The sequence below is a fragment of the Diplotaxodon limnothrissa genome, linkage group LG6 (genome assembly GCF_057381915.1).
Source record: "Diplotaxodon limnothrissa isolate DT_005_m linkage group LG6, D_limnothrissa_male_GT1.1, whole genome shotgun sequence".
Taxonomy (NCBI): Eukaryota; Metazoa; Chordata; class Actinopteri; order Cichliformes; family Cichlidae; genus Diplotaxodon; species Diplotaxodon limnothrissa.
This window is the reverse complement of record NC_140601.1, coordinates 19,716,655-19,741,651: the sequence shown is the minus strand read 5'-3', so window position 1 is coordinate 19,741,651 and position 24,997 is coordinate 19,716,655. Positions and strand designations below refer to the sequence as shown.

At 39.5% G+C, this 24,997-nt stretch overlaps 3 protein-coding genes across 4 annotated transcripts; all 3 read right to left on the bottom strand.

Moving 5' to 3' along the window:
* Positions 1-204: 204 nt before the first annotated feature.
* On the bottom strand, positions 205-7,718 carry pla2g12a (phospholipase A2, group XIIA). Of its 2 annotated transcripts, none has more exons than XM_085355837.1 (4): positions 7,363-7,718; positions 5,562-5,638; positions 2,904-3,069; positions 205-1,147 (listed from the first exon to the last, which is right to left on the bottom strand). In XM_085355837.1, exons 1-4 carry the CDS (start codon positions 7,580-7,582, stop codon positions 1,029-1,031), a joined length of 582 nt encoding a protein of 193 aa, XP_085211963.1. In that variant the 5' UTR covers positions 7,583-7,718; the 3' UTR covers positions 205-1,028. The 2 variants fall into 2 exon arrangements, with proteins under 2 accessions (XP_085211963.1, XP_085211964.1); XM_085355838.1 differs by having other exon boundaries at positions 205-1,111.
* A 2,350-nt stretch (positions 7,719-10,068) lies between these two features.
* dnajb14 (DnaJ heat shock protein family (Hsp40) member B14) lies at positions 10,069-18,968 on the bottom strand. The gene is made up of 8 exons (XM_085355836.1): positions 18,831-18,968; positions 15,850-16,024; positions 13,270-13,415; positions 12,304-12,492; positions 11,963-12,048; positions 11,716-11,825; positions 10,988-11,160; positions 10,069-10,900 (listed from the first exon to the last, which is right to left on the bottom strand). The coding sequence occupies exons 1-8, from the start codon at positions 18,961-18,963 to the stop codon at positions 10,776-10,778; spliced, it is 1,137 nt and encodes a 378-aa protein (XP_085211962.1). The 5' UTR covers positions 18,964-18,968; the 3' UTR covers positions 10,069-10,775.
* A 1,644-nt stretch (positions 18,969-20,612) lies between these two features.
* Positions 20,613-24,997, bottom strand: LOC146630428 (tetratricopeptide repeat protein 39B-like). Its single transcript, XM_085355835.1, has 16 exons — positions 24,888-24,997; positions 24,608-24,739; positions 24,441-24,517; positions 24,126-24,255; positions 23,902-24,007; positions 23,738-23,803; positions 23,275-23,383; positions 23,087-23,154; positions 22,939-22,998; positions 22,708-22,869; positions 22,519-22,610; positions 22,126-22,246; positions 21,932-22,043; positions 21,739-21,856; positions 21,029-21,145; positions 20,613-20,727 (listed from the first exon to the last, which is right to left on the bottom strand). The coding sequence occupies exons 1-16, from the start codon at positions 24,980-24,982 to the stop codon at positions 20,613-20,615; spliced, it is 1,680 nt and encodes a 559-aa protein (XP_085211961.1). The 5' UTR covers positions 24,983-24,997.

Below are 24,997 nucleotides of genomic sequence, written 5' to 3'. Positions count from 1 at the left end.
TCTGATGAGGCTTTTGCAAACAGTAGATGGATCTGCTCCTGTGCAAATTCACTGGCCTCATCCAACATATATATAGATATGATTAAAACATGTCACCTTAGACACTTAAAGACTCATTTACTTAAAAACGATGGATAACAAGGTAACAGTTAAAGCACAACTATTTTTATTGCAAATTTAAAAGATGTTTCTACAAGTCACATCTGCACCAGTCAGCACTTCAGATACGGTAGAGATAAACATCAACTTAATCACAAGTTCTTGTTATTGTCACAGAAAAGGGAAATGTGCTGTGCTGTTTTCTTTTACAGTTCACTATTCGCTAATGACATCTTGAAAATTAAGCGATTTCAGGAAATCTAGACGAAGCTCTAGCAGGTTACTCAGGTTGTGATGAGTTTAAAAGAAATCGCTGAACTGATCTCTGGGGGTGGGTGAAACAAATAAAACAAACAACAAAAAAAAACCCAAAACAGCTCCACCTATTATAATTAAATAAAGTAACCAATAATGGTTTGGTACTGGAAGCGACATTTATATATACTTAATATATTTCTCATTGTCAACAAATGACATGTTTTAGGCAGGGAAAGCTGAACCGTACATTAATTTTAACAACAAAACAAAACTCATTATCCTTTTACAGCTGAGGGGTAAAAACAGTTTTTTTTCCCATTGAATTAAAACAGTTCAGTCAGAAGTGTTCAAACTGAACATGGTCACAGTCTTTTTTTAATGTAAACTTCTGAGGAAGTTATGCAGACTTCACAGAAATATAAAATAAACTGCTGGTTTAAAGGCAAACCACAGAAACCCTGAACAATATATATAAATAATCAATGACATAGGAAAGATATTAATTGTCCACTCTCCATCTAAAAAAGGAGGCAACAGACACAGATTAGTGCAAACCCAGTAGCTCTATCCCTGAGAACATCTAAGAAAGACAGAAAGTTTATTGCTAGCATCCTTCTGTTAGTGTTGAGTTTCTGAAAGGGTCAGCTGACAGTCTCGTGGCTGTGGTGGCGTCACAGCTCAGTCTTTACTTCATACTGGCACACACACGACGCTCGCTGACTGTCCAGGTAAGGCTTACATCCCAAGTGCATAACTGCATCGAAAAGCAAAGTCACTGCTGACTCACATGCTGTAAAACAGGCAACACGAGAAATAATATGAACAGAAAAATCAGCTCACATCAATTCAAGCTCATTTATATAGCACCGAAGCGTAACAGCTGCCTCAAAGTGCTTTAAACTGTGGGGTAACAACTGTACAGCAAACACTTTATGATGGTCGGGAGTAAAAAAAACTCCCTTTTAACAGAAAGAAACAGTGAGGTGCAGCCATCTCGAATGACTGGTTGTGGGTGAGAGGAGAGTGGAAAGAAAAGAGGAAGAAACAGGAGGAGAGAAGGCAAAAATGTAATGACATGCTGCGGTGGCATATAAACCTGTGGGGTTAAATAAAAGGAGATGAGTAGAGAAGAAGTGCTCACAGTGTATCACATTACATCCTGCAGGAGCCTGAACAGCAGCAAGGGATCCTGAAAGGGTGGTTCAGGGTCACCTGACCAAGCTTTACCACAGACTTTATCAAAAAGAAACTCTTTCAATCTAATCTTAAAACTAGAGAACGTGTCTGAGTTCCAAATTCAAACTGGGAGCTCTGCCTCTCATTCAACTTTTAGAAACTCTAGGAAAAACAAGTAAGCCTGCAGTCTGAGATAACACGATAGGACTTAGGGCCAAATATAATGACCTCAGTTTTGTCTTAATTTATAAGAAAAACACTACAGGACATCCAGGTGTTTAATACATCACTGGAGTTTAACTCATTGAATTTTTTTATCAGGCTTCATTTATAAATAAAGCTGGAGTCTGCACAGCACTGAAACTGTTTTCTAATAATACTGTCTCAGGGAAGCATGCATACTGGTAATATAAACAGAATCAGACTCAATACAGAACCTCGTAGAACTCCATGAATAACTTTTGTGTTCACAGACACAGCAGCGTAGGCTGCGATTAAGTGATTAATTATAGAATTAATCGCTGACTAAGGTCTTTCCCCTAGTCCTAAATATAGACAAAAAGACAGCAAAAATGATTTTTAGATCACCCCACTTACAAAACTCTTAATTTCTTCAGTTTATCAATAATAGAAGAATGACTGAACAGTGCCTTTTGCACCATTAACAACAGCTGGGTCTCAGAGGCTTTTCTCCATTTACACCTTTCCGCTACAGCTATAGTATGCATATTGCTAAAACTTTATTAATACTAAAATGACTGCTTCAAGTCATTCGGAATATTCATCATTCCTGTGCAGTATTATAGCATGTTTTATTACTTCCTGGAATAAAATGGTGAAAAAAGCAGGAAAAAGGCTTGAAAGGAACTTAGGATTGTAAAAGCTGAGTTGCTAACACCATGCCTCTGTTTAAATAAAGTGTCACGGGGTGACAGTGAGTCTGGCTAACTGGCTAATCTAAACAGATTGAAGCAGTGCACTTCCCCCTGTTTAAGATGTGTTTTATCACCTGTGTAACAAGCTGTGGGTGATTCACAGGTTCTTTAAAGTAACCTCCCAATTTTACTAACGTAGCACTCTTACAATCTTACAAGGCTGTAAGAGCGGCATGTTCAATAAAGCCAATCAAATCATAACACAAACAAGTGATTTAGAGAGCAAATATGTATGTTGTAGTTGTAACAGATTTGTATTGTATGACATGCAAAACTACTCTATAATATGGTATGATATATTTGTTTTTTACTTGAGTTTCTATTCATTTCTATAAAGATCTCCAAACGTAGCACCTAAGCAAACTTAGTCCACAAAATCTGTTTGCCTTTTTGCACAACCTCTTAAAATTATTTCCTAAACCACTGCTCTCTTACCTTGGACAGTTTGGGCCAATCCCAGAGTCCTCTGCACATTCCTGCAGATTTTCTCCAGACAGACCTGGAACTCCTTATCACAGTCGTGTTTCTCCCGGCCACAGGTGTCATAGCAGCGGTCATGTTGGTTACAACATTTGGTCATGGACGGGATGCCAACGTCAAACTGGATGAACACATATCAGTTACTCAGCAGCTGTTGGTTATACACACGTTTTGGACTTGACTAGAGAAGGACACTACCAGAATGAGATGCACACTTCTGTAAATGTTATACCGTATTTTCACGACCATAAGGCGCACTTAAAAGTCTTAGATTTTCTTCAAAAAGAACAGGTATGTGCATTATGCAGGACATCGTTGTTTTAACAACCCTGAAAATGGCAAAGAGACACGCTTACGAAGCACAGTTTAAACTGAAGGCCATCAGCTACGCGGAGGAACATGGAAATCGAGCAGCGGCGAGAGAATTTAAGATTAACGAATCGATGGTTCGCAAATGGAGGAAGCTGGAAAACAAGCTCCGGCAGGTCAAGAAAACGCAGCTGAGTTTCCGCGGACATAAGGCGAGGTGGCCCGAGTTGGAGGAAAGACTCGAGCGGTGGATCATCGAGCAAAGAGCGAGCGGGAGAAGCGTTTCGACGGTCACCATTCGGCTAAAAGCAGTTTCACTAGCTGAAGAGATGAACATTGAACATTTCCAAGGAGGTCCGTCTTGGTGCTTTCGTTTTATGAAACGGTGCCATTTTTCCATCCGGACCAGGACTACGGTAGCGCAGCAACTTCCAGCGGATTATAAGGAAAAGCTGGCCATCTTCCGCTCCTACTGCAGCAAACACATCGGCGACAAAAACATCCAGCCCAGCCACATCACAAACATGGACGAGGTCCCGCTCACTTTTGACATCCCGGTGAGTCACACTGTGGAGAAGAAGGGGACCAGCACGGTAGCGATACGCACAACGGGGTATGAAAAGTCTTCTTTTACTGTTGTGCTTGGCTGCCATGCTAATGGACAGAAACTGCCGCCTATGGTGATTTTTAAGCGAAAGACTTTGCCTAAAGAGAAGTTTCCAGCAGAAATCATCATTAAGGCAAATGAAAAGGGCTGGATGGATGAGGAAATGATGAAAGACTGGCTGAGGGAGGTGTATGTAAGGAGACCAGGTGGTTTTTTCCACGCATCACCATCGCTGTTGATCTGTGACTCTATGCGTGCCCATCTCACAGCCGATGTGAAAAAACTAGTGAAGCAAATGAACTGTGAGCTTGCTGTCATTCCGGGAGGCCTGACAAAGGAACTTCAACCGCTGGACATCGGTGTGAACCGCCCGTTCAAAGTAAGGCTGCGAGCGGCCTGGGAGCGATGGATGACCGGTGGAGACCACAGTTTCACCAAGAGTGGAAGGCAGCGCCGGGCGAGTTACGCCACAATTTGCCAATGGATTGTAGATGGTTGGGCTAACATGTCTGCTGGCACTGTTGTTCGAGCTTTCGCAAAAGCCGGCATCGTTTCCGAGGAGCCGCACGGCACGGAAAGTGACTCTGACGGTGAAGACAGTGAACCTGGCATGTTTGATGGAGATTTAGCGCAGCTGTTCAATTCAGACACAGAGGATGAGGACTTCGATGGGTTTGATTGATGATAAAAATGTGAGTACCAAACTTTGTTTTGCTCCTGCTTTATTTTTAAATACGCACACTTGTATGCTTGTGTGTTGTTGATGATGACGATTATTGGTAATAAAAATGTGAGTACCAAACTCAGTTTTGCTCCTGCTTTATTTTTAAATATGCACACTTGTATGCTTGTGTGTTGTTGATGATGACGATTACCGGCAATAGAAATGTGAGTAAGGTACCGAATTCACGTTTGCTCCCGCTTTATTTTTAAATACGCATACGGTACTTGTATGCGCCCTATGGTCCAGTGCGCCTTATGTGTGTGTTAAATACAGTAAGGGCACACATAACTGAGACTGCGCCTTTTAGCACAGTGCGCCTTATGGTCGTGAAAATACGGTAGTACTGCAGTTCTGTGCTCTGTTGCTGAAGTTAATTCAATTAACTGTATTAATTAAGTTGATTAAACATGTTTCTACAGCCTTGTTCATCATCTACAGACCACTCCAGCAATATTCTGTTAGTTTCTGGTCTGACCCGCTGTGGTCAGAAACTTTTGGATTTCTGGTCAACTCTTTGTCCAGGAACTTTGAATTTTACTGTGAATATTTTCAAAGACTTCCTTGGATTTCAGCGTGTATTATGGTATCTTTTATACACTGGTGTTTGTGTCATATAGATTAAATTTGAAACACGTGTTCTTCTATCTCAAGGATTATTACATGACATTTATTAAGTGCATATTATGGTAACAAAATGCCAATTTTAGCCATTTAAGAATAAATGTACAGAATTGTAACGTGTGCAAAAAGTGAAGTGAATACTTTCTGAAGCAAATGTATCTGGAGCCAACACTGCCAATAATACTGACCTAAGCAGTTTAGCTACATTTTACACAAACTGCAGCTTGTACTATGGACTTGCGTGTCTATTTCTGTGTGTATACTCAATGTATTTAAATAAGACAAATAAAATGATATACAAAATGATGCCCTTCAGCATGCTGGATGCACATGGTAACACGCTTTGAACTACCTGAATTCCAAACAGGGGGGAACCACATCCGTTGGGTGGTGGATTTTTGTACCCGGGACGAGGCACCGGCTTGTACCCTTTGAGACAGGAGCAAAGTTGATAAGATTTCTTACTCTTCAACTATCTGTTATCTTGCAGTCAGAGGTTACATGTTTACAGATAATTAAAAAAGGCTAGCGGTGCCACAGATAGTGCTGTGCAAATGTCTTGAAACACCCCTCATTTCTTTATATTTTAATTTCAATAACCCAGACTTTCTTGTCATTTTTAAAGTGGTCTCGAGCAATAGTTCTCTGGCCTTTCTGAAAGTCTTTCAAAGGTCTTTCTGCTTTTTCATTCATCTTGAATCCAAGCCTTGGACCTGGCCATTTTCACCATTCACGCAAAAAAAAGGGTCTTAACTCAAAAAAAGAGCAAAAAAAAAGAAGCTTAACTTAGCAAAGAAGCACCAAATGAAAATGTATTTTTAGTCTCTTTGTTGCAAAAATACAACAGGCTTCTGTTCCCATTACTATAATTGAATCTGTTAAAATGCTAAAGATAACACAGCTTGACAAGCCTATGATTGTATTTTTATATCCATAAGTTGAATCCCAAAGAGCTATTAGCTAAAAACCAGTATGGCGTTCAGGGAATCCTTAAAAAAAAAAAAATTGGGGAAACTCAACAAGTGCAGGACAGAAGAAGTAGTGGCACGCATGAAAAAGCCTCTCTACAGCTGATGTACAGTATCTTAAAAGTTTTAGCTATTTTTAAAGGACATAACTAACACAGGACCTGAGAGATACATCTTGCATCAGCTGACCATCTATTGTTTGCTGAAGCCTCATCTAAAACTGTCTCAGCTGAATAATGCCTGTCAAGAAGCCAATCTTAATTAAGGGAAACAGGAAGAAAAGGCTGTGGTATGCCAAGGTACACAAGACCTGGACTGAAAATTAGTGGGAACAGGTCTCGTGGAGTGAAAAATCCAAGTTTAAATGTTTTGGGTGTCAATACATACAGAGGTGGTCAGGAAAGAGGTACATCAGGGAGTGTCTACAACCATCAGTACAACAAACTGGAAGCTCTTTGAGGATGTTTTTCAGCCAGTGGTGTTGGGTCTTTTCGAAACTGATGGAAATATGCAGTAAATTGCCATCACATTTTGACCCACCATGCATTATAATCTGGAAAGCGTCTGATTGGCAATGCAGTACCAATTTAGTAAAGCATACCTGGTTAGAAAAACAAAGTGTAAAAAAATCAGTCATGGATTGACCTCCTCAGATCCCGGATGTCAAAATTATTGAAGCAGTGTGGGATCATCTTGAGAGAGAACAGAAGGAAAGGCCAACATCCAGAAAAGAGCTTTGAATGCCTTTCAAGAAGCCTGGACAAATATTCACAAAGACGACCCAAAGAAATTATAAGAAAACTTATCTAAGAGAGTTCAGGCTGTGTTCAAGAATAATGCAGGTGATACCAAATTATGTTTTTGCGTTGTATACTGCATTTCCATGTATGTTTGCACATGTTTCAATTCATTCATTTCTGCATTCATTTCTCATTCTTTTCATAAGAAAGTATGAAGAGATGAGGGTTGTTTGAGACTTCTACACAGGACTGAAGATGGTCGCGCCAACTATTAAATTAACGCAAACCCTTTTCAAGCTGATCTAAGAGAAAGTTGTGGCATAAATAATTAATTTACAAGCCTGACTAATAACAGGGAAATTCCTAAATTACACACTCTAGATGTCATAAACCCATTCTTAACTTGGAGAAAGAGCTTGAAAGCTGGAGTAATGACCTAGCTTACCATCACTACATCTGTAATGACACAGTCCGTCATCCCCACCAAACAAGTCCAGTGCTGCATTCAAGTACGTGTCAATCTTGTGGATCCCGTTGCGAATGGTTTTTAGAGTCATCCTCCAGTCTGGAGTCTCCGGCTCGTGATTGCTAGCAGACACTCGTGAAAAATATCCGCAACAGCAGAAACCCAACAGAAAGACACAGATGTAGCTGGGGTACTTCATGGTCTACTTATCGTCAGGGCCAAAAAGCAGCGTTTTCTTGCACATTGGTTTTGATTAATTCCTAAATACGTTGTCTTGATAGCATTTTAACTGTCACACTAGCTTGTTTTCATTCCGAAAACACATAGGTGGCATGAGCTATGATGTCGTTTCCGGGTTTGGTGGTGTCACGTGACCGCTGGTAAACAAATTATGGTGACGTTAAAAGAAAAAGTGCGCTGTCTATATTAGAAATGGGATTTACTCTTATTTGCCCTGTATGTCTACTGTACAAACTGAACTGGAATGACTGGCTGTTCGCTTTATAATTTCAAATAAAGTTTGAAAAAAAAAATTAGTAATGGGATTTCCGGCTCTTTCGGCTGGACTCACTAAAAAGATCCGAATCTTCAGGTTGTTTTAATTAACAATATAAAATTATGCAGAAAAGGAATTACTAATGTAAAAAAAAAAAAAAGTGGTTTTATTTATATATGTTTATATATAAATATATACGGTGGCCGCTAGAGACAAAGCGCGTACAAACTCCAAAGCACATATGATATATTCAAATAATTTAAAAAAAAAAAAAAGTTCATTTACCTGTTACTACCACACACCAAATCCGGTCGTTGGTACTTCGTGGCTTGTGTAGCCACTAGGTAACAAAAGCTCAACACTGCCCCTAGCATCCTGGGGCACTTCTGTTGTGTTTTGTGCATGCTTCGGAGTTTTTATGTGCTGCCTCTCTAGGGGCCATCATAAATATACTTTTATTTATTTACTCCACATAAAATGTAGTAAATAAATCATATAATACAAAAAAAAACCTATTTAAATTTCAAATTTTAACTATTAAAATTTTCAGCTTTTTCCTTTGAAACAAATTTAAAGTGGAACAACATAAAACACTGCAAACCACAACACAATTAAATATAAATATGAAAACAAAAGATGCAGCACATTCTCTGTCATATGGGCCTGCATGAATAAACTTTCTGAATCCTTTATCATCCGCAACCGAAAATAGTTGTGGATGATTACTATACCTTTCTAATGTGATGTTGTTGTCCCTGGCTCTCTTTCCCTCCTGCTCTGTTCCTACGATACTGCCCCTCCCCCCTCTTCCCAGTGCAAAGCACAAGGCTCGCTTGCGGAGTGAAGCGGAAAAAATTGGGAAAGAGAGGGTGAGAGAAAAAACAAAAAGAAAAAAAAAAACCCCCATGGCTCCCAATAAAAAGCCAGCTCGCGTCGTTCACTTCAAAGAGTCGGCTCTAAGATCCGTTTCGTTCGCGACCGACACATCACTAGTCTGTATCGCCGTCTCTACTTCGGTCCAGAATCAACGTTCGAATTTATGTAATTTAAATGTTATAGAAATGTTAAAAATAATATTTAACTATGTTTCGTAACGTACCTTCGCCTTACATCATCCATGGGTCACAGCAGACTGTAGTACCAACTACTGGTAGAAACTCTGCTATTACACATACTTCTGAAATAAAGTAAAATAAAATGCACTCAAGGGCTTAATATAATTAACTTTAAAAAAATCTTTTACATAATTATATGTGAAAAGTATACAAGAGCTCAGTGTGTTCTGCACAACACCTCAAACTTTTATGCAAGTAGCCTACACAGCAGAAGACCACACCAGGTGCCATTCCTGTCACATAAACACAGGAAACTGTGCCAACAATTTTCACAGGGTCACCAAAATAGGAAAAACATTGCCCGGTCTGATCAATCCAAATTTCTGCAGCAGCAGCATTTGGATGGTAGGGTCAAGAATTTAGCGTAAACAAAAGCATATATTATTACTATATTTTCTTTGCACTCCCTTAGTGCCAACTAAACACCACAGTTCAACTACCACAGCCTACCTGATTACCTGTTACAGACTGTGAAAATATTGGGAGCAACCAGATTGTAGCTAGTCTACATCTTTCACAGAACTAGGCCCAGTGCAAATCTGAGGTACCGGTCAAACGCCTGACTGGTTAAGCTTACTGTCAGTTGTAAAATACATATGTACAAAATTAACATTAACCATTAAATTATGTTAGGAAAAAAGTAGATCCATTAAAAGCACACACCACTTGATATATGAGAGGAGGTTTTTGTGTAATTTAAACCAACTTAATGGATACTTTATTGATCCCCATGGGGAAATTACTTGTTTTTCTCTGCATTTGACCCATTCACTCAGTGAAGCAGTGGGCAGCCCACTAAGCAGGCGCCCGGGGAGCAGTGTGTAGGGACGGTACCTTGCTCAGGGGTACCTCAGGGTAGCCGTTAAGTGGATTCGAACCGCCGAACTCTTCATCATAATTCAAAGACAGTTTCCTTCAGGATATGTTAATAATTTGATTTTATTTAAATGATCAGGCGAGCATTGAAGAAAAATCCTTTTCCTTCTATAGTTACTTAAATAACTGCATAAACTTTAAACATTCAAAAATGAAAATGTACAACCAGTTATGAGTAACAGTTTCACTGTTCGTTCATCTTTAGTTCCAACCAAAGTCACATATTAGACTGGACGATATAAAATGTTCTCTAGTAGCAAAGTCAGTGATGACTCTTCATGATCCAGGGATCTTCATCCACAGGTGGAGGTGAGTAAGGAGCCAAGACAAGCATTCGCTCTCTCTCTTTTTTTTCTTAAATGTGATTCTTGAAGAAACTGATTTGTGTGTGGGGACAACACCTCCAGGTGAACTTATTGTTTCCCATTTGATGTTTATGACAAGCAGATGATGCCAGAAGCAGCTTGTTGGTCTAACATTAATTTGCTTGTGCAGAATGCCTCTCAGGTTGTCACTACTCAAAGCGCACATGCCTTTTACAATCAAGTGTCCTTTTCTTTCCCATTTTAAGGAAAACACACTTAAATAAGAGTTGTTTTTTTTCTTTGTTTGGTTTTTTTTTTTTTAAAGAAAAACATCTGAGACGTTCTATATTGTGTGTAGATTGGTCATTTACAACATAACAAGGCGATTCCAAGGGCCAAAGTGGAATGTGGAATGAGGAAGAAGAAAAGTTAGGAGGATGAGAGTAGGAGGGGGGAAAAGCACAACAATAGAGCTAAATTATATCTTCAAGTGCCCTAAAGTTTGAAGACTCTTCATAAAAAAAAAAAAAAAAAAAAAAAAAAAAAAAATGAACATACATATCTATTCATATAGATTTACAAGACCTAAAAGCATCCATTTCATCCACCTCTGAAGAGGTTATTTAGTCTGTCCAACTCCTTGCAGTTATCCATGGTCATGAGTTCTGCCTTCTTGCGCATTCGCTCATCCCGGTATACCTTAGCGGCGTAAAGCAGGTCTGTTTCTGGATGAGACGGGGGAAGAAACTGTGTCACATTTTTTCAAGAGCACAAACTATTCTGAGTGTGAATTTATAACTGTGGTTACTTACTCGTCTGTCTCTCCTTCCAACAATTATTTCTGACATTTGATACATAGTCCTCCTCTACATTTTTCTCAATTTGCTGCAGTGCTGAGCCCTTAAACTCTGACTTGAAATCTCTGGTGACGTAGTAGTCAACATGCAGGTTTTCTGTTTGCCTCTTTATGGTCTGACCTGTTGACCTGGAGGAGATGGGAGGCACAAGCTTAGGTAAAAAATTCTTAACAGCAGCAATTTCCACATATGGTGACACATTTTGTTTCAAAACTCTAAGAAGACCACAATGCAATATGAAAAAAATATGAAAACAAAAAGATGCACATTCTCTGTCATATGGGCCTGCATGAATAAACTTTCTGAATCCTTTATCATCCGCAACTGAAAATAGTTGTCCCTGGCTCTCTTTCCCTCCTGCTCTGTTCCTGTGCTACTGCGAGTGTCTCTACCGCCCCCCCCCCTTCCCAGTGCAAAGCACAAGGCTCGGAAAAGTGAAGCGGAAAAGTGCGAAAGAGAGGGTGAGAGAAAGAAAAAAAACAACAACCCGCGGCTCCCAATAAGGACCCAGCTGTGCAAATTGCACAGTTGAACTAAATTTTCAAGAAAGCCTTCAAAAAGCTCAGATGAGCACAGAACATGTCTTACAAGACTACTCTTTGTGCTAAATTTTCCAAGTAATGCATGAAATTACACCTTATCATGTATAAAGGTGTCAGTAATGACAGAGTGTGTACACGTACGGTCTAGAATAGAGACTGTAGGGTGGAGGAGACACCATCATCTGGCTCAGCAATGACACCAAAATCAGGACCACGATGGGCATCAGCTGAATAAACATTGAAAAACCACCCTAGAGGCAAACAGAGTATGTTAAAATTAGTACAGAGCTTATAGAGCCATCAAGTGTCAACAAAAATTGTGATAACAGAAAAGTGTTAAAAAAGAATTCTAGAAATTTAAGACAGAAATTGTGAGCAGTCTACGTACATCTCCTCGTTCTTCTGTCCTCTCTTGCCTGTAATCCGTTTGATGGCTGTAACTTGTCCTGCCGTTGGTGAAAGTGTGTGCATTGGCTGCAGAATATTAAAATATCACAGCTGAGGTCAGACACAAGGGTATGACCTTTGTCACCAGGTACCCAAACAACCAGTCGGATTTTTAATATTTTGAACATTTTATGCAATTTTTTTTACAAAATGACATTTCTCATGTCTCCCTTAACAGAAATCCATGCCAATTAAAAAATATATTTTAAAAAAACAAAATTTTTTTTAGAACAAGTAATTCTTTCTGCATTTGTGTCCTTATGTGCTGATGCGCACACTTACAGGATGGGAAGCCGCCTCCAAAGAACATGTTAAAGAGGTCCTCAGGAGTGATGTCAGCCTCGAAGCCCCTGTGGAAGTCGAAGCCTGCGCCATGTGAGTGACTTGGGCTGCTCGGCTCCTCTCCTCCTGTCAGGTCATACTGCCGTCGTTTGTCTGCGTTGCTGAGTACTGCATATGCATTGCCAATCTCTAGAAAAGAGAGCAGAGTTAGTAGAATGGAGTTAGAAAATCTCTTCTTTTCCTTTTCTTCCTCAAAAATTTTTATATTTATTTAATTAATTTATTTTTTTTAAATATAGCACCAAATCACAGAAGCAGTTGCCTCAAGGCGCTTTATATTTTTGGTAAAGGAAAAAAAAATTAATGCAGAATATATTAGAGCAGCGGTCCCCAACCTTTTTTGCGCCACGGACCGGTTTATGCCCGACAATATTTTCACGGATCGGCCTTTAAGGTGTCGGGGATAAATACAACAAAATAAAACTAGTACCGGTACCGAAAAAAAGAAAATTTATTCATAACACACGTGAAAAGACCAAGGAAAACAGAGTAAATGATAAAAACGATAACAAAATAACGCTGACAACTGATAAAAACCCTGAAAACTATACATTTCACACCTGAGCCTCAACTCTCGCGGCCCGGTACCAAACAACTCACGACCGGTACCGGTCCGAGGCCCGGGGACCGCTGTATTAGAGTGCTTCATCATTTTTAAATATCACCTCAACATTTTAATCTCCCTGCTTATGCCCACTAGTTGAACTATGGTTTTGCAGTCTTTTTAGGAAATCTGCAGGAAATTCAGCTATCCTCTGCCACTTGTGTCCAGTGGGCAAAAGCAGGGAGGCTACAAAACTCATAGCAAGCAAGTCATTCCTGTGAACCAGAGGTCAGCTCTACACAACAAACAGTCCCCATCACACAATCAAAGTCACAATTCAAAGCAAAATATAACAAAGTTACTTTTAAAGGCCTCTGTTGCACCAGGTGCATGGTTTTTGTCTGGATGAAATTTGAGCGCTAGTTTCCTGTAGGCTTTTTTAAGCTCATCATCACCGGCTTCTTTGTTGACACCAAGCACTTCGTAGTAGTCTTTACACCGCTTTATTCTGAAAGACAGAAACAGAATGTGTGAATGGAATAAAAAGCTTTCAGATTCACATTCTTTTCCTGTCACCTTCTGGCTGAAGCAAGAACATTTTGTCACTAAAATATTAATGGTCCTGGCCCCAATCGATCAGATGTGTGATATTTAACCACAACTGAACACCTGAGAGCACGAATAACCTTTTGATGCCACAGCAGTTAAGTTTCCATCCTTTGTAGATTCTACACACATCACTGATAAGGGCCTGGTGAGAATTCATCATTTACACTGTAAATATCTCAGCACTCAAAGCTTTTCATAAGCAGTCAGTGCAAGATGAGGAATCCATCTTTTATACTTTGCATGTGTAATTGTGGGTACCATAATCAAAGACGACAAGCTAAACTGTTCTCAGTTTTGAAAAGATGCATTTTTGTGTTTCATATTCAGAAAACACATTTCTCTCCATCTGTGGCAGGAGCAGAGGTGGTGCTCTTTAACATGTTGCAGCACTGTGCTTCACACACAGGCAGAGAAATGCACAACTTTGAGTTCATCTCTTATTTTCTGAGTCTGTTATGCATGTCAGCAGCCTAGCTGCCACACATCAGGTAAACCAAGTCATTCAAATGTAGGTTTGTGGCTAAATGTTTTGTGTGACTTTTTAACTGCAGGTGTGATGATAAAATTCATCTAAAATTGTGAGCAACTGAATTATTGTTACGCAGAAATTAAAATTTCCAGAATGCCTAAACTGGAAGGAGTGGGGTGGTAGTACCAGGACTGTTCAATTGTGGCAAAACACAATTTTGTGAAGTGGAAGAAAAACATTTTCTTTCTAATTATTTGGATCAGGACTTCATTCAATTAACTTTTCAAATTCAGGTGAATAAACTACACAAACAAACGTTAAGTGAACTAAAACTTATAAAGACAGTCAAGGAGAAAATTGGGCCCAACTGATGTAGAATGTTTGACCAATACCAGCGCTGATATTTAGCCATTTAAAAAGTGAAAATTGTGATATATCAGACAACAGTTTTTTTCTTTCAAACGCAAGAAACATGAACTGATTTCCCTAACATTTGTTATGTGTTCCTTATTCATTTACAGTCTGCCTGACACCTCAGACTAAAACATTAGCTGGCTGTTCGGTTTGTGAAAACAAACATGTGTTGCCAGCAGGGAAGTTGCAGAGTGTCCTCTGGGTGACAAACTATGCAATGTGATCAGTCAGAATATGACCAAGAGGCCTGCTCATTTTTATGTATTTGCTGTTTTTAAATGCCAATACAATAGCAAATATCTACTATAAGCTGATAATATCAGGCAAATATTATATCGGTCTTGCTCTTGTTTTAGCAGATGTGCTAACAGGCAAAATGAGAACATATAAATGATTTTATTCACATTTTTTTGTTTTAATTTACATAATAACACAAAAATAGTGCCCGACACCTAAATTCAATTTTATGCACAATTATTTGGAAAGTTACTTTATTTAAAATGTAGAACTATACGGTTGCATTTTGCTACTTTAGAATATTGATGGTGGCTGTGGCTAAATGGTAGAGCAGGTCACCTATGAGAAGGTTGGTGGTTCGATCCTGGTCTGCTCCAGTCTGCTTGCCAAATACTGGGCAAGCCTCCAATGCATTTATTAGAATATGAATGAGTGAGAATTTCATCCAGTCATCCAAGCAATTCATACTTGGATGACTGCTTAGAGTAGAAAAGCACTACGTAAGAACCAGAACAAAAAGAAAAGAGTAAAAGTAAATAAATTAACTGGATTTTAATAAAGTATATGATGAAATTCTCAAACCATGTTATAATTCAGGGGTCAACCTTCAGGATCAATAAAGTTTTATTGAATTGAATTACCAAGCTTACAAAACAGTGGAGTGGAACTACAGATGAACTACACAAATAAGACACCTTTAATATACACTAAGTGTACAACCCTTGTTTCTTTTTCCTAGAAACTATGATGCAATATTTAACTCACAGAAGTCTCCCAATGGATTTAACAGAAAAACACAAGGGAAAGAGTGGCTAAGTTTAACTGTAATACAAGCAGCATGTTTATCCTGGAAATAAACTCAACTTGCCATAAACATCTTTTGAGGATTTGGGTAAATGTGCTATGCTTGCCTTTCTCTTTGTTTAGTTCTAATGTTCTAAAATTACCACATGTAAAGTTACCCAGTATCTAGTCCACACTGCTAAATACCGGCCTATTCCAATGGGAAACCTATCAAGATGTAGAAGTTCCCATAGCAATAGCCATGTGTGCACAACACTGCTGAGACTAGAGTGTCCTATCTGTTCTCCTCCATTTAACCAAGAAACACTGGTGCTGTCACAAAGCCAACTGCAGCAAAGCTGAAGAGCACAAAAATAGCCGACTGAAGTGGGACAGATTTTAGTGGAAAACGAAGCACAGCGAGTCTCACCTTTGCACGCCTTCAACCTGCTCTTTCGTGAAGCTTTTAGGCGGGTCACCTACTCCAGATCCTGGGTTCTCTCGTTCTGACTGAGTACCATTGGTTTCTGAGTTTTCCGCTGCTCTCCTGCGATATGTGCCATTACCTGCTGAGCTCCCATTCTTCATTAAAGCATCCAACAAAGCTGAAAGAAGAGGGAACAAAGACACGTTAAAAGACAGTAATGCTGTCTGGTGTATTACATTTCCACACTTTTAACAGACTTCCTATAGCTGAAATAATGCAAAGATAAAATATGAATGAAAGCCTTAATGCTGATTCTCAGCGCTATTAAATGGCAAATGGCCTGTATTTGTATAGCGCTTTACTAGTCCCTAAGGACCCCAAAGCGCTTTACACAACCAGTCATCCACCCATTCACACACTGGTGATGGCAAGCTACATTGTAGCCACAGCCACCCTGGGGCGCACCGACAGAGGCGAGGCGCCACCGGGCCCTCTGACCACCACCAGTAGGCAACGGGTGAAGTGTCTTGCCCAAGGACACAACGACCGAGACTGTCCAAGCCGGGGCTCGAACCGGCAACCTTCCAATTACAAGGCGAACTCCCAACTCTTGAGCCACTATTAATTCATGTAAATCAAATTTTATTTAAATGCATGTTATGTTTTTGCAAATCGTGCATAATCCTCAACAGGACATGAACGCCAGACCTGGTGAGTGAAGTGCAAAGACGTGCAAACAAAGTAACACAGCAATATAGCACATCAATTATCTCCGACTCGGCAGCAGCATAAAAGTTTTCAATTGTTTATTAATGCATTATTCATTAACATTACTCAGGAAATGTAAGTGCAACTGTCCTCTAAATGGTGCAACATTCCCCATATTCGCCAAATTCCCACAGCCCTCTCGGCTACCAAATATGATGAAAACAGTGGATTCTTTAGTGTAATCTTTTGTTGAGCCAATACTTTAGTAATGTGCTTATATTTTGCAGCTCTGGAAATTCACAAATCTAATTTTACAGCTGCCAAAATTTAATCTGCCTACAGTGGTCATGGCTGAATATTAATAATACTGCATTTATATGCATTTTTAAAAGCAATATCCTCTCTAATGTGAATAGATGCACTACAGACAGGGTTGTAGCCATAACCCACACGAGATTAGTTCATGCTAAACAGCCACAAGCAAAGCTGCAGTAGCAATATCAGGGGACCTGACACATTGCTTTACCACATTAAGGTTAAACCTATCTACAAACTACATTTGCAGTGCTCATGAGACTGTAAACCCTCTACATGCAGCTCCGTCAGGCCTTCATTGTGAATGCAAAAACATTTCACCAGCACAAATAATCCACGAATAATAATAATAATAATAATAATAATAATAATAATAAGTCCACCTTTTTAATAGAAATTCCTTGCATACTCAGGATTACTTCAGCCAGCAATTTTTAATCTTTATCAGTAATAACATCAGTGCGTGAGCAAGATAACAGCCAGGGACTTGAGTTCTAGACTCTGTCGACTCACCCTCAAACACAAAATCCACATTTTCCTAAACAGTATGGCTTTTATTCTTTAGCTGCACAGTTTAGAACTTCTAATTCATATTTTTCTTCATTATGCAATTTTATAATGTGTATTAAGTGTTAGCTACACATCTTTGTGATGATCTTCGCATTTTAGTGCACATCTTGTGCACCAACCAATTACTTTCATTACCGTTTTAAAGTTGTAATTTATTGTAACTTATATTTATTTCTCTAATGTGTTGCTTTGTCAATAAAGTCACAAAGTTAGATTTTTTTTTATTCCCAAAAGCTGATGTCATCTGTTTTCAGAGGTTGTTTTAAACATCCAAAGATAAAGAAACTTTCAGCTGCTCCCTTATATTTTTAGCCTTTTTTTTTATGCTGGATGTCTCCTTGTGGAATTGTGCCATGAGTGGGGGCTTTTTAATGTTAGACTACATGGCTAACAAGTAAAAGGCAGCAAGTTATCCAAGCTTCTTGTGGGCATCTTGAAAACTGCAGTGGTTAACACACACACACACACACACACACACTGCTAATGCTGACAGTGTAGGAACACAGCTAGACACATTTCAACCAACGAGTTACAGTTTAAAAGCGGAGGAGTTACTAATTATCAGTGAGCAAGTTCCTCTATGTTGTTATGTAAGCACTCACAATGCTATATAATTAAGACTTTTTCTAAACTATAATCCAAAGCGGTCTCAATCTCATCCTTATTACTGGTTTACTGTCATCCCACAGACGGTCGTGTGTCCTAGATTAGCCTTCACTTCAAGCCTTTCCCTGGTCAATCACTCAATTAAAGGATTGACCGGGTGGCTGTGTGGCCTGGACAGCATATACACATCGTCCTACATTTCCAGCTTCGCTCTTGCCCCTAAATCCCCAGATACTTTAAAAATGTGTGCCGAAATGAAGTGAAAGTGAAATAACAGCTTAACAAATAAACGAAAACCAGCTTACTACTGAGATAAAACGTCACTAGTAGCGATAACTAGCCTGGGTCAAATTGAATGAATGGCTTGTTGGTGAATTGACGTTTCGTCATTTAGCTAAGACCTTTCATCAGTTAGAAGGCGTTATTTAAAAAACACGACGGGATAATAGTTAGTTATTAACTTAATGTGAACTATAAATTCCATTTTTTAACTGATAAGCCCAAAGGAAAGCGCAAGCTAGGTTAGCTGTCAGGCCACATCTTGGCTAATTTAAACGTGTGTTTCTAATGTTGCTGTGTATAAAACATAGCGCAGTTTTGAAAAACGTTAAGTAATCTGACAAACGTTTGACACTGTTACATACTATTCAACAGATGGCCTGTGACGAACCGATGTAACCAGATGTTAGCTACATGCTAACACTTACACAATATCAGCGGATGAGGAGCAGGTTGTTCCTTCGCTTGGTTAGCTAAACGTACAAGTCAGCCACAAACAGCCTTACCTTTGGCTTTGATAGTCGGATACAGCTTCTCTGCTTTGTTGAGAAACTTTAACGCTTTCTCCTTATCACCGGCTTCGAGAGCTTTTGTTGCTATATTTATACATTTTTCTGCTTCGTCTCTGTTCCCTTCCATCTTCTTTCCTCTTCCTCCCCCGGCAGTCAGCTGAGCACCTCATACCACGTGGTCAACGGCACTGACAGCAGCGCCAGTCAGAGGGTTACTGAGGCGTAAACCTCACAGAATATCACAGAGTATTTTTTTATTAGCATAACATGAATATTTTTGGATATCAATATTATATATACACAATTAACCACATTAAGGTTAATTAAAACAACATTAAAACTTTGTTGTTATACACAGTTGGTAGGGTCAGAATTTGACAACATGAAAACAAGTATCCATGCTGCCCTGTATCAAGTTTTCAGGCTGCGGCTGGTGGTGTGAAGGTATTAGCTATATTTTTTTGTTATGCTTTAGGCAGCTTAGTACCACCTGAGTATAATGTAAAAGCCACAGCCTGCCAGCAAACAGATGATCATGTTCATCCTTTTATGACCACAGTGTACACGTCTTCTGATGGCTGCTTCCAGCAGGATAACAAACCATGTGAGTTCAAATAGTCTCAAACTGCATTTTTGAATATGACATTGAATACACCTTAGTCAAACGGCTCCCACAGTCACCATCTAAATTTAAAGGGATTTAAATCTGGTGAATGTGAAAGCTGTAACCAGCTGTGTTAATGAGATTTAAATTAGTGCCGAAAAATGTGAGAAGACTTTAAACTTTCAGTCCTCATTTTTTATTATTTTTATTTTTACACATGTAAACATACATTTTAAAAGAAGCATGCTCGGGTCACGTTAATATATATGGATCTATATGTATCTCTTTCCCCTCTTTCCTTCTTGTCCCTTTAGGGGTCGCCACAGCAAATCATTTTCCCCAACATCCTCTTCTGTCACGCCCACCCCCTGGCTGTCCTTCACTAGATCTAAGAATATTCTCTGTGGTCTTACCCTTTCTCTCCTGCCTGGCACCTCTATCATCAACACCCTTTGGCCAGCATATTTGTCCAAACAATCTCAGCCTTGCCTTACTTCATCAACCTCACCTGTACTTTTGTATAGATTATGCATGTGGGAATCGTGTATTTGATCAAAGGCCATTTCACCTTCAGTAATCAAATGCACAAACACAATGCTATTTTTCCACAGAAATCTTCACTTAACTCAATCTTACTGAGATTAAATTCTCTTTTTAAGAGGCCCGAGAAGAAACATTCACACAAGCAGCAGACAGGATTGTGAACATTATATTTATTCTGAAAATGCCAATCCCAGTACTTTGTTTCATCTGGCACTCAGCTGTACAGAAGGACCTTAGAGCATGGCTAAGCTGCAATCTGTGATACAGGCATGCTGTTTAAAATACCAGGTAAGCTGCAATCATAAAGGCAGGCTGGAGCCTTTGCTTGCTTGTTTCTCATTTAATTATAGACTAAATAGGTTATATTTTCATAAATATAATGACAACAAAAAATAAATAATTTGCAGATTTAGCATTACGACCAGGTGAAGTGAAGCACAGGCAGGGAGTGAACCCTTAATTTATTTGCAAAGTAAACCACAGCATGCTTTGGAAAAGTGGTTTTTTCCAAGAGCTCCCCAAGAGCAGAAGACCAAGGACCTTCAGAGTTGAAGGCAACAGACAATGAAACAGTAAACAATGTCAGGTTTAAAGCCCTTTTTCTGTCAAGTTTCATGTAATAGGATCTCTTAAGCTGCCGTGCGTGATGGTGGAAGTTTGGCTGCAAAGGAGCCCATGGTGTTGAGTGCTGCATGGATGCGGAAATGCAGCCTTGACTCCATGTTGTAGTCCTTGTAGTTCGTCCTGCAAAAAAATAAAAAGAGTCAGTAATATGTAACATGGCAGCAGGTTCTAGATGTTGCTAGAACAAACAGGTAGCCGTTGTGTTGCGTGTGTGGGTTTGTTTGGTTGACCGAAATTCAAAGTGTAATTACTTAAGCAACTGGTGAGTTAATATAGCAGACTTCCAGTCTAACTGGGCACTCAAAGTGCTTTAGATAACACGTCAAACTTAAAACATCTTTTTGAAATTTTGTCCATTGTTTTTAAGGTAACTTCAAAGTTTATTTGTATTCAAATTAAAAGACTGTTTGAAAAGACTTACATGACATTTTCCATTACAGCAATGGCCTTGTTGATTTCACCTTTCTGCTTGTGCAATAGGCCAAGCTCATACATGGTAAAGGGCACCAGATAGCTATCATGCTTGATGCCACCATCACTGAAAGAAAAAACAAAACGAAACAAAAAAAAACAAAAGTCATTTCAGTCTGTCTGTTAAGAAGCATTATAAAAAGCAACAGCAGCAGCAAGATTTATTTTTAACACCACAGGGAGGTAAAATTGTCCAGATAAGATATTTATGCATCAATAATCAGTAATCAAGCAGAGAAATCTGCTTTATCATCAATTATTAAAACATTTGATTAAAATGTATTGCGCAATACATGTTATGCCAGTTGTGTTCGTCCTTTTTAAGAGTCAGGGAAGACCGGAAACATTTAAATGTTGTTAAAAGGTCAATGAGGAGTTAAAAAATGTAAATAATATGCCTGTTATTTATGCATTAACGCGTCAGCACATCTACCATTCTGCCATTGATTTACTGTCATCCTTATTAACCTGCTCTCCCCTCCGATTCATCCCCAGTGCTGATTGGTTGCAGAAGACCCTAAGTGGGACATTAAACAGATCAGCTCTTGGAAAAGTAGTCTATTGAAGGGATTGTTGAAGTAAAAGTTTCTGCTGAGGACTTTCAGTAGACTCCCACTCGAATGCTTCTGGTGTATTGCAGTGACATCAAGACAAGCTCACCTGGAGATGACATGATTGAAGCAGATCTCAGCCTGGACCAGCAGTCCCAGACTTCTTAAGCACAGACCCTTCAGCAGCTGGACAACGCACTCATCGCCTGTGTGGTACTCTGATGGGTCTGCACATCACACAGTAAACTGTAAGCCTTGTGTCAGTATTAAAAAACATCCACTGATTAAAAAATTTTCCTCACTTGGATCATTTCTGAGCTGCTCTTCTGCTTTCTCTAAAGTTGACAGGATTCCTTCAGTCAGCTCGGGTTTTTTGCCTACTATTGTGAAGCCATTCCACACATACATCATTTCCTGCGGTAACAGATGATTGTTGCTTACAAATGCAAAAAAAAAAACAAAAACACATCAGTTCACTGAGAGAACGTGTCCTCACCAAAGCAGGAACGACAAGTTTCACGGGGGTGGAAGAGGAGTATCTCTGGGCCTTCTTCGCTGCAAACTTCTCCGTTGGAATCGACTTCCCAGCAAATCTCAGCCTGAGGCCCTCCACCTGCCTTCAAACCACATTTCAGTGACTTTATTTATTGATACAAACTAAATAGTACTGTTAGTATACATCAGAAAGGCCAGCTGTTCTGGGATGCACCCTGGACCTAGTGCAGGTGGTGGGAGACAGAAGGACTCTGGCCAAAATAACTTCTGATGGACAGAGTCTCCCACCCCATGCATGTAAATGTTGCTGAGCTGCAGAGCTCCTTCAGTGACAGACTGCTGCATCCTAGATGCATGAAGGAGCGTTAGTGTATATGTAGTGTATATTGCACACCTGAATAATTTCACCACATTTTCATTGAACTTGTTCACTTCTTCCTCTGGCATCATGCTCAAGATGGCAGCTTTCTGAAATACATAGACTGCCTAGAAATGGGGAAAAGAAAGCAACAGAAAGGTTTCAATAGAGAAAAGAATCAGTAATGTGATTACAGGGTTAAAGAGATTTTGTCACATTAGATACCTGGGACCACTTGTTCTCCTTGCTGAGCAAGTTGGCGTATCGATAGGCCTCAAACCAGTTTTGTTCAAAGGAGTAGACCCACATCAGCTCCCAGTAGCACAGGTGGTGAATCTGACGCCACTCTTCCTGCGATGCAATACATGCCAAGAACTTCTCTTGGGCCTACACAGAGCAATAACTACATGAGAGAAAGTTCTATAAATACATACATTAGACATCATGAGTACTTACAAATGTGAAGTTTCCTTTGAGCACAGCAATCCTTGCACTGAAGAAATGCATTAAAGCCCCCTATAAAGGAAAAATGTCAGAGTTCTTACACTAAAAGGCATTAAAAGATTAATATTTGCACAAGTAGTAAGGTACACCCACAACTTACATTAGGAAACTTTTCACAGTAGGGTTTCAGCAGAGCCTCACATTCACTTAGGTTTACATCAGCAGTCCCTTAAAGAATCATTTTCACATTAATTAAAGTCAAATGAATGATAACTTTGGTATTATTTAAGATTAGACACGATTTTTGAATTTAGGAGAAGCAACAGCCCCAGCCTACAGTGTGCTCACCAAGTATCACTGTGATGTAGAGCTGAAACATCAGCAGAGTGAGGGTGCTGAGGATGGAGCGCAGGTTGTTGGTAGTTGCTCCCTCTCTCAACTCTGACAAACCCACTTCCTGTGAGACAGTTCAGTTCTTTTAACTGACAAAATATTAAGGACAGGACAACTTCTTTGGGGCGCTCCCATTTGGACTTGTCAACACAGATCACTGGCCTCCATCTCACCCCATCCCCAGCTTCTTCTGTCACACCAACCCTCTGCATGTCCTCCTTCACTACATCCATTAAACTCGTCTACCTTCACTACAGCTTCACCTTTCCGCCTGCCTCCCTCTCTTTCACACATGTATTCTGTCTCTACCAACTTTCATTCCTCTTTTCTCTATGGCATAACTCCACTTCTCCAGACCCACTTCCACTTGCTGTCCACACTTATTGAGTTCTGTTGGTATGTATGTGGTCTCACCTACCCTGTCTCCAGAGAAGCCCAAAAACTCCATCAGTCTAAGGACTCTGGATGGAAGCAGAGACAGCATCTGGTAACAAAATATAAACCAAAAATAATATAACATTGTTACTAAATATATTAAATAAAACTTTTTGTAATATTTTGGAACAAATCTTATTTTTTCACCAGATTGAATGATCCAATTCCCATGCTGACCCCACCCCTAAAATGAATGTGTGTGCTTCTCTGTTTTTCCTCATCCTTTGTGACTTTTTCCATGGCCTGGCAATTCCTGGTTTGGAAAAACATTTACATTAATTCAAATAATAAAATATCTCTTTTTAAAAAAAAATTATAAAAATGTTTTTGGTGGCCATTTCTATTATAAACACCGCCTCCAAACCTCTTACTTGTAAAGCTGATAACTGTGTCGAATTTTCATCCCTCCTTTGATGAAGCCTATTATGCTTTCATCCAAGAACGTGAGGGCAGCTTTCTGCAGCAGGACTTCAGCATAGCACAGCTCTGCATGCATCTCTTCTGATAATGAGAAATGCAACATCATGTTATGTGTGGAAAAAAAATTACAAATGTCTTGTTTTGTTTGTGTGTTTAATAAATGGCAGATAAGGTGACACAGCCATTAAAATGTCATGTTTCACCATGTTGATCAAATTCATTAATTCCCCAAGCTGTAAAGTCAGCAGATACAGTAATTCACTCGCCTTCTGTCAGATTGTCAGCTGGTTGTCTGTACCAAAGGTTAGCCAAGCTTTCCATTAGTCCCGTTTTCTTCCGAAATCTAAAGTTGTTAAGAAACTGATTTTTAACAACCCAAAGAGATCCTAAAACTTTACACCTTATCAAATGGTCATTCTAATTATTGGGATACCTCTGGCAGACCTGCAAGGCTTCTCTCAGTGATGTCATGGCAGCATCCATGTCCTTTGCATCAAAAGTCACAGCGGCCTGCATCACCAGAATGCTACTGTAGCCCATCGCATGGTACATGCTTTCACTCTTCCTAGAGGATAGGAAGGCAGCAAAATGTGGGGATTTTTTTGCAAATCCACAGTAAAAATACAACCTGTATCCAAATACCGTCATAAAGTTCCAATACATGAACAAATTAAAGGGGACATAGTCAGGTTGTTAGAGCAACAGTGACTTACCAGGGTTTTAAAAGAGCCAGTGCATCGGCAAACCTGTTGTTCAGGAAGAAATTGAGGGCAGTGAAGCATTCTTTCAATGCTGTCTCCAAAGCCATTTTAGGCAATTCTTC

Coding starts and splice junctions, on each gene's coding strand:
- pla2g12a (XM_085355837.1), bottom strand. CDS start 7,582: ATGAAGTACCCCAGCTACATCTGTGTCTTTCTGTTGGGTTTCTGCTGT. Junction 3,070..5,561: donor CCCCCCTGTTTGGAATTCAG/GTAGTTCAAAGC, acceptor GTGTTCATCCAG/TTTGACGTTGGCATCCCGTC. Junction 1,148..2,903: donor ATTGGCCCAAACTGTCCAAG/GTAAGAGAGCAG, acceptor CCTGTTTTACAG/CATGTGAGTCAGCAGTGACT.
- dnajb14 (XM_085355836.1), bottom strand. CDS start 18,963: ATGGAAGGGAACAGAGACGAAGCAGAAAAATGTATAAATATAGCAACA. Junction 16,025..18,830: donor TCCGACTATCAAAGCCAAAG/GTAAGGCTGTTT, acceptor CTCTTCTTTCAG/CTTTGTTGGATGCTTTAATG. Junction 13,416..15,849: donor CAGGTTGAAGGCGTGCAAAG/GTGAGACTCGCT, acceptor TCTGTCTTTCAG/AATAAAGCGGTGTAAAGACT.
- LOC146630428 (XM_085355835.1), bottom strand. CDS start 24,982: ATGGCTTTGGAGACAGCATTGAAAGAATGCTTCACTGCCCTCAATTTC. Junction 24,740..24,887: donor CTGGCTCTTTTAAAACCCTG/GTAAGTCACTGT, acceptor CCTATCCTCTAG/GAAGAGTGAAAGCATGTACC. Junction 24,008..24,125: donor CACAGTTATCAGCTTTACAA/GTAAGAGGTTTG, acceptor TTTCCAAACCAG/GAATTGCCAGGCCATGGAAA.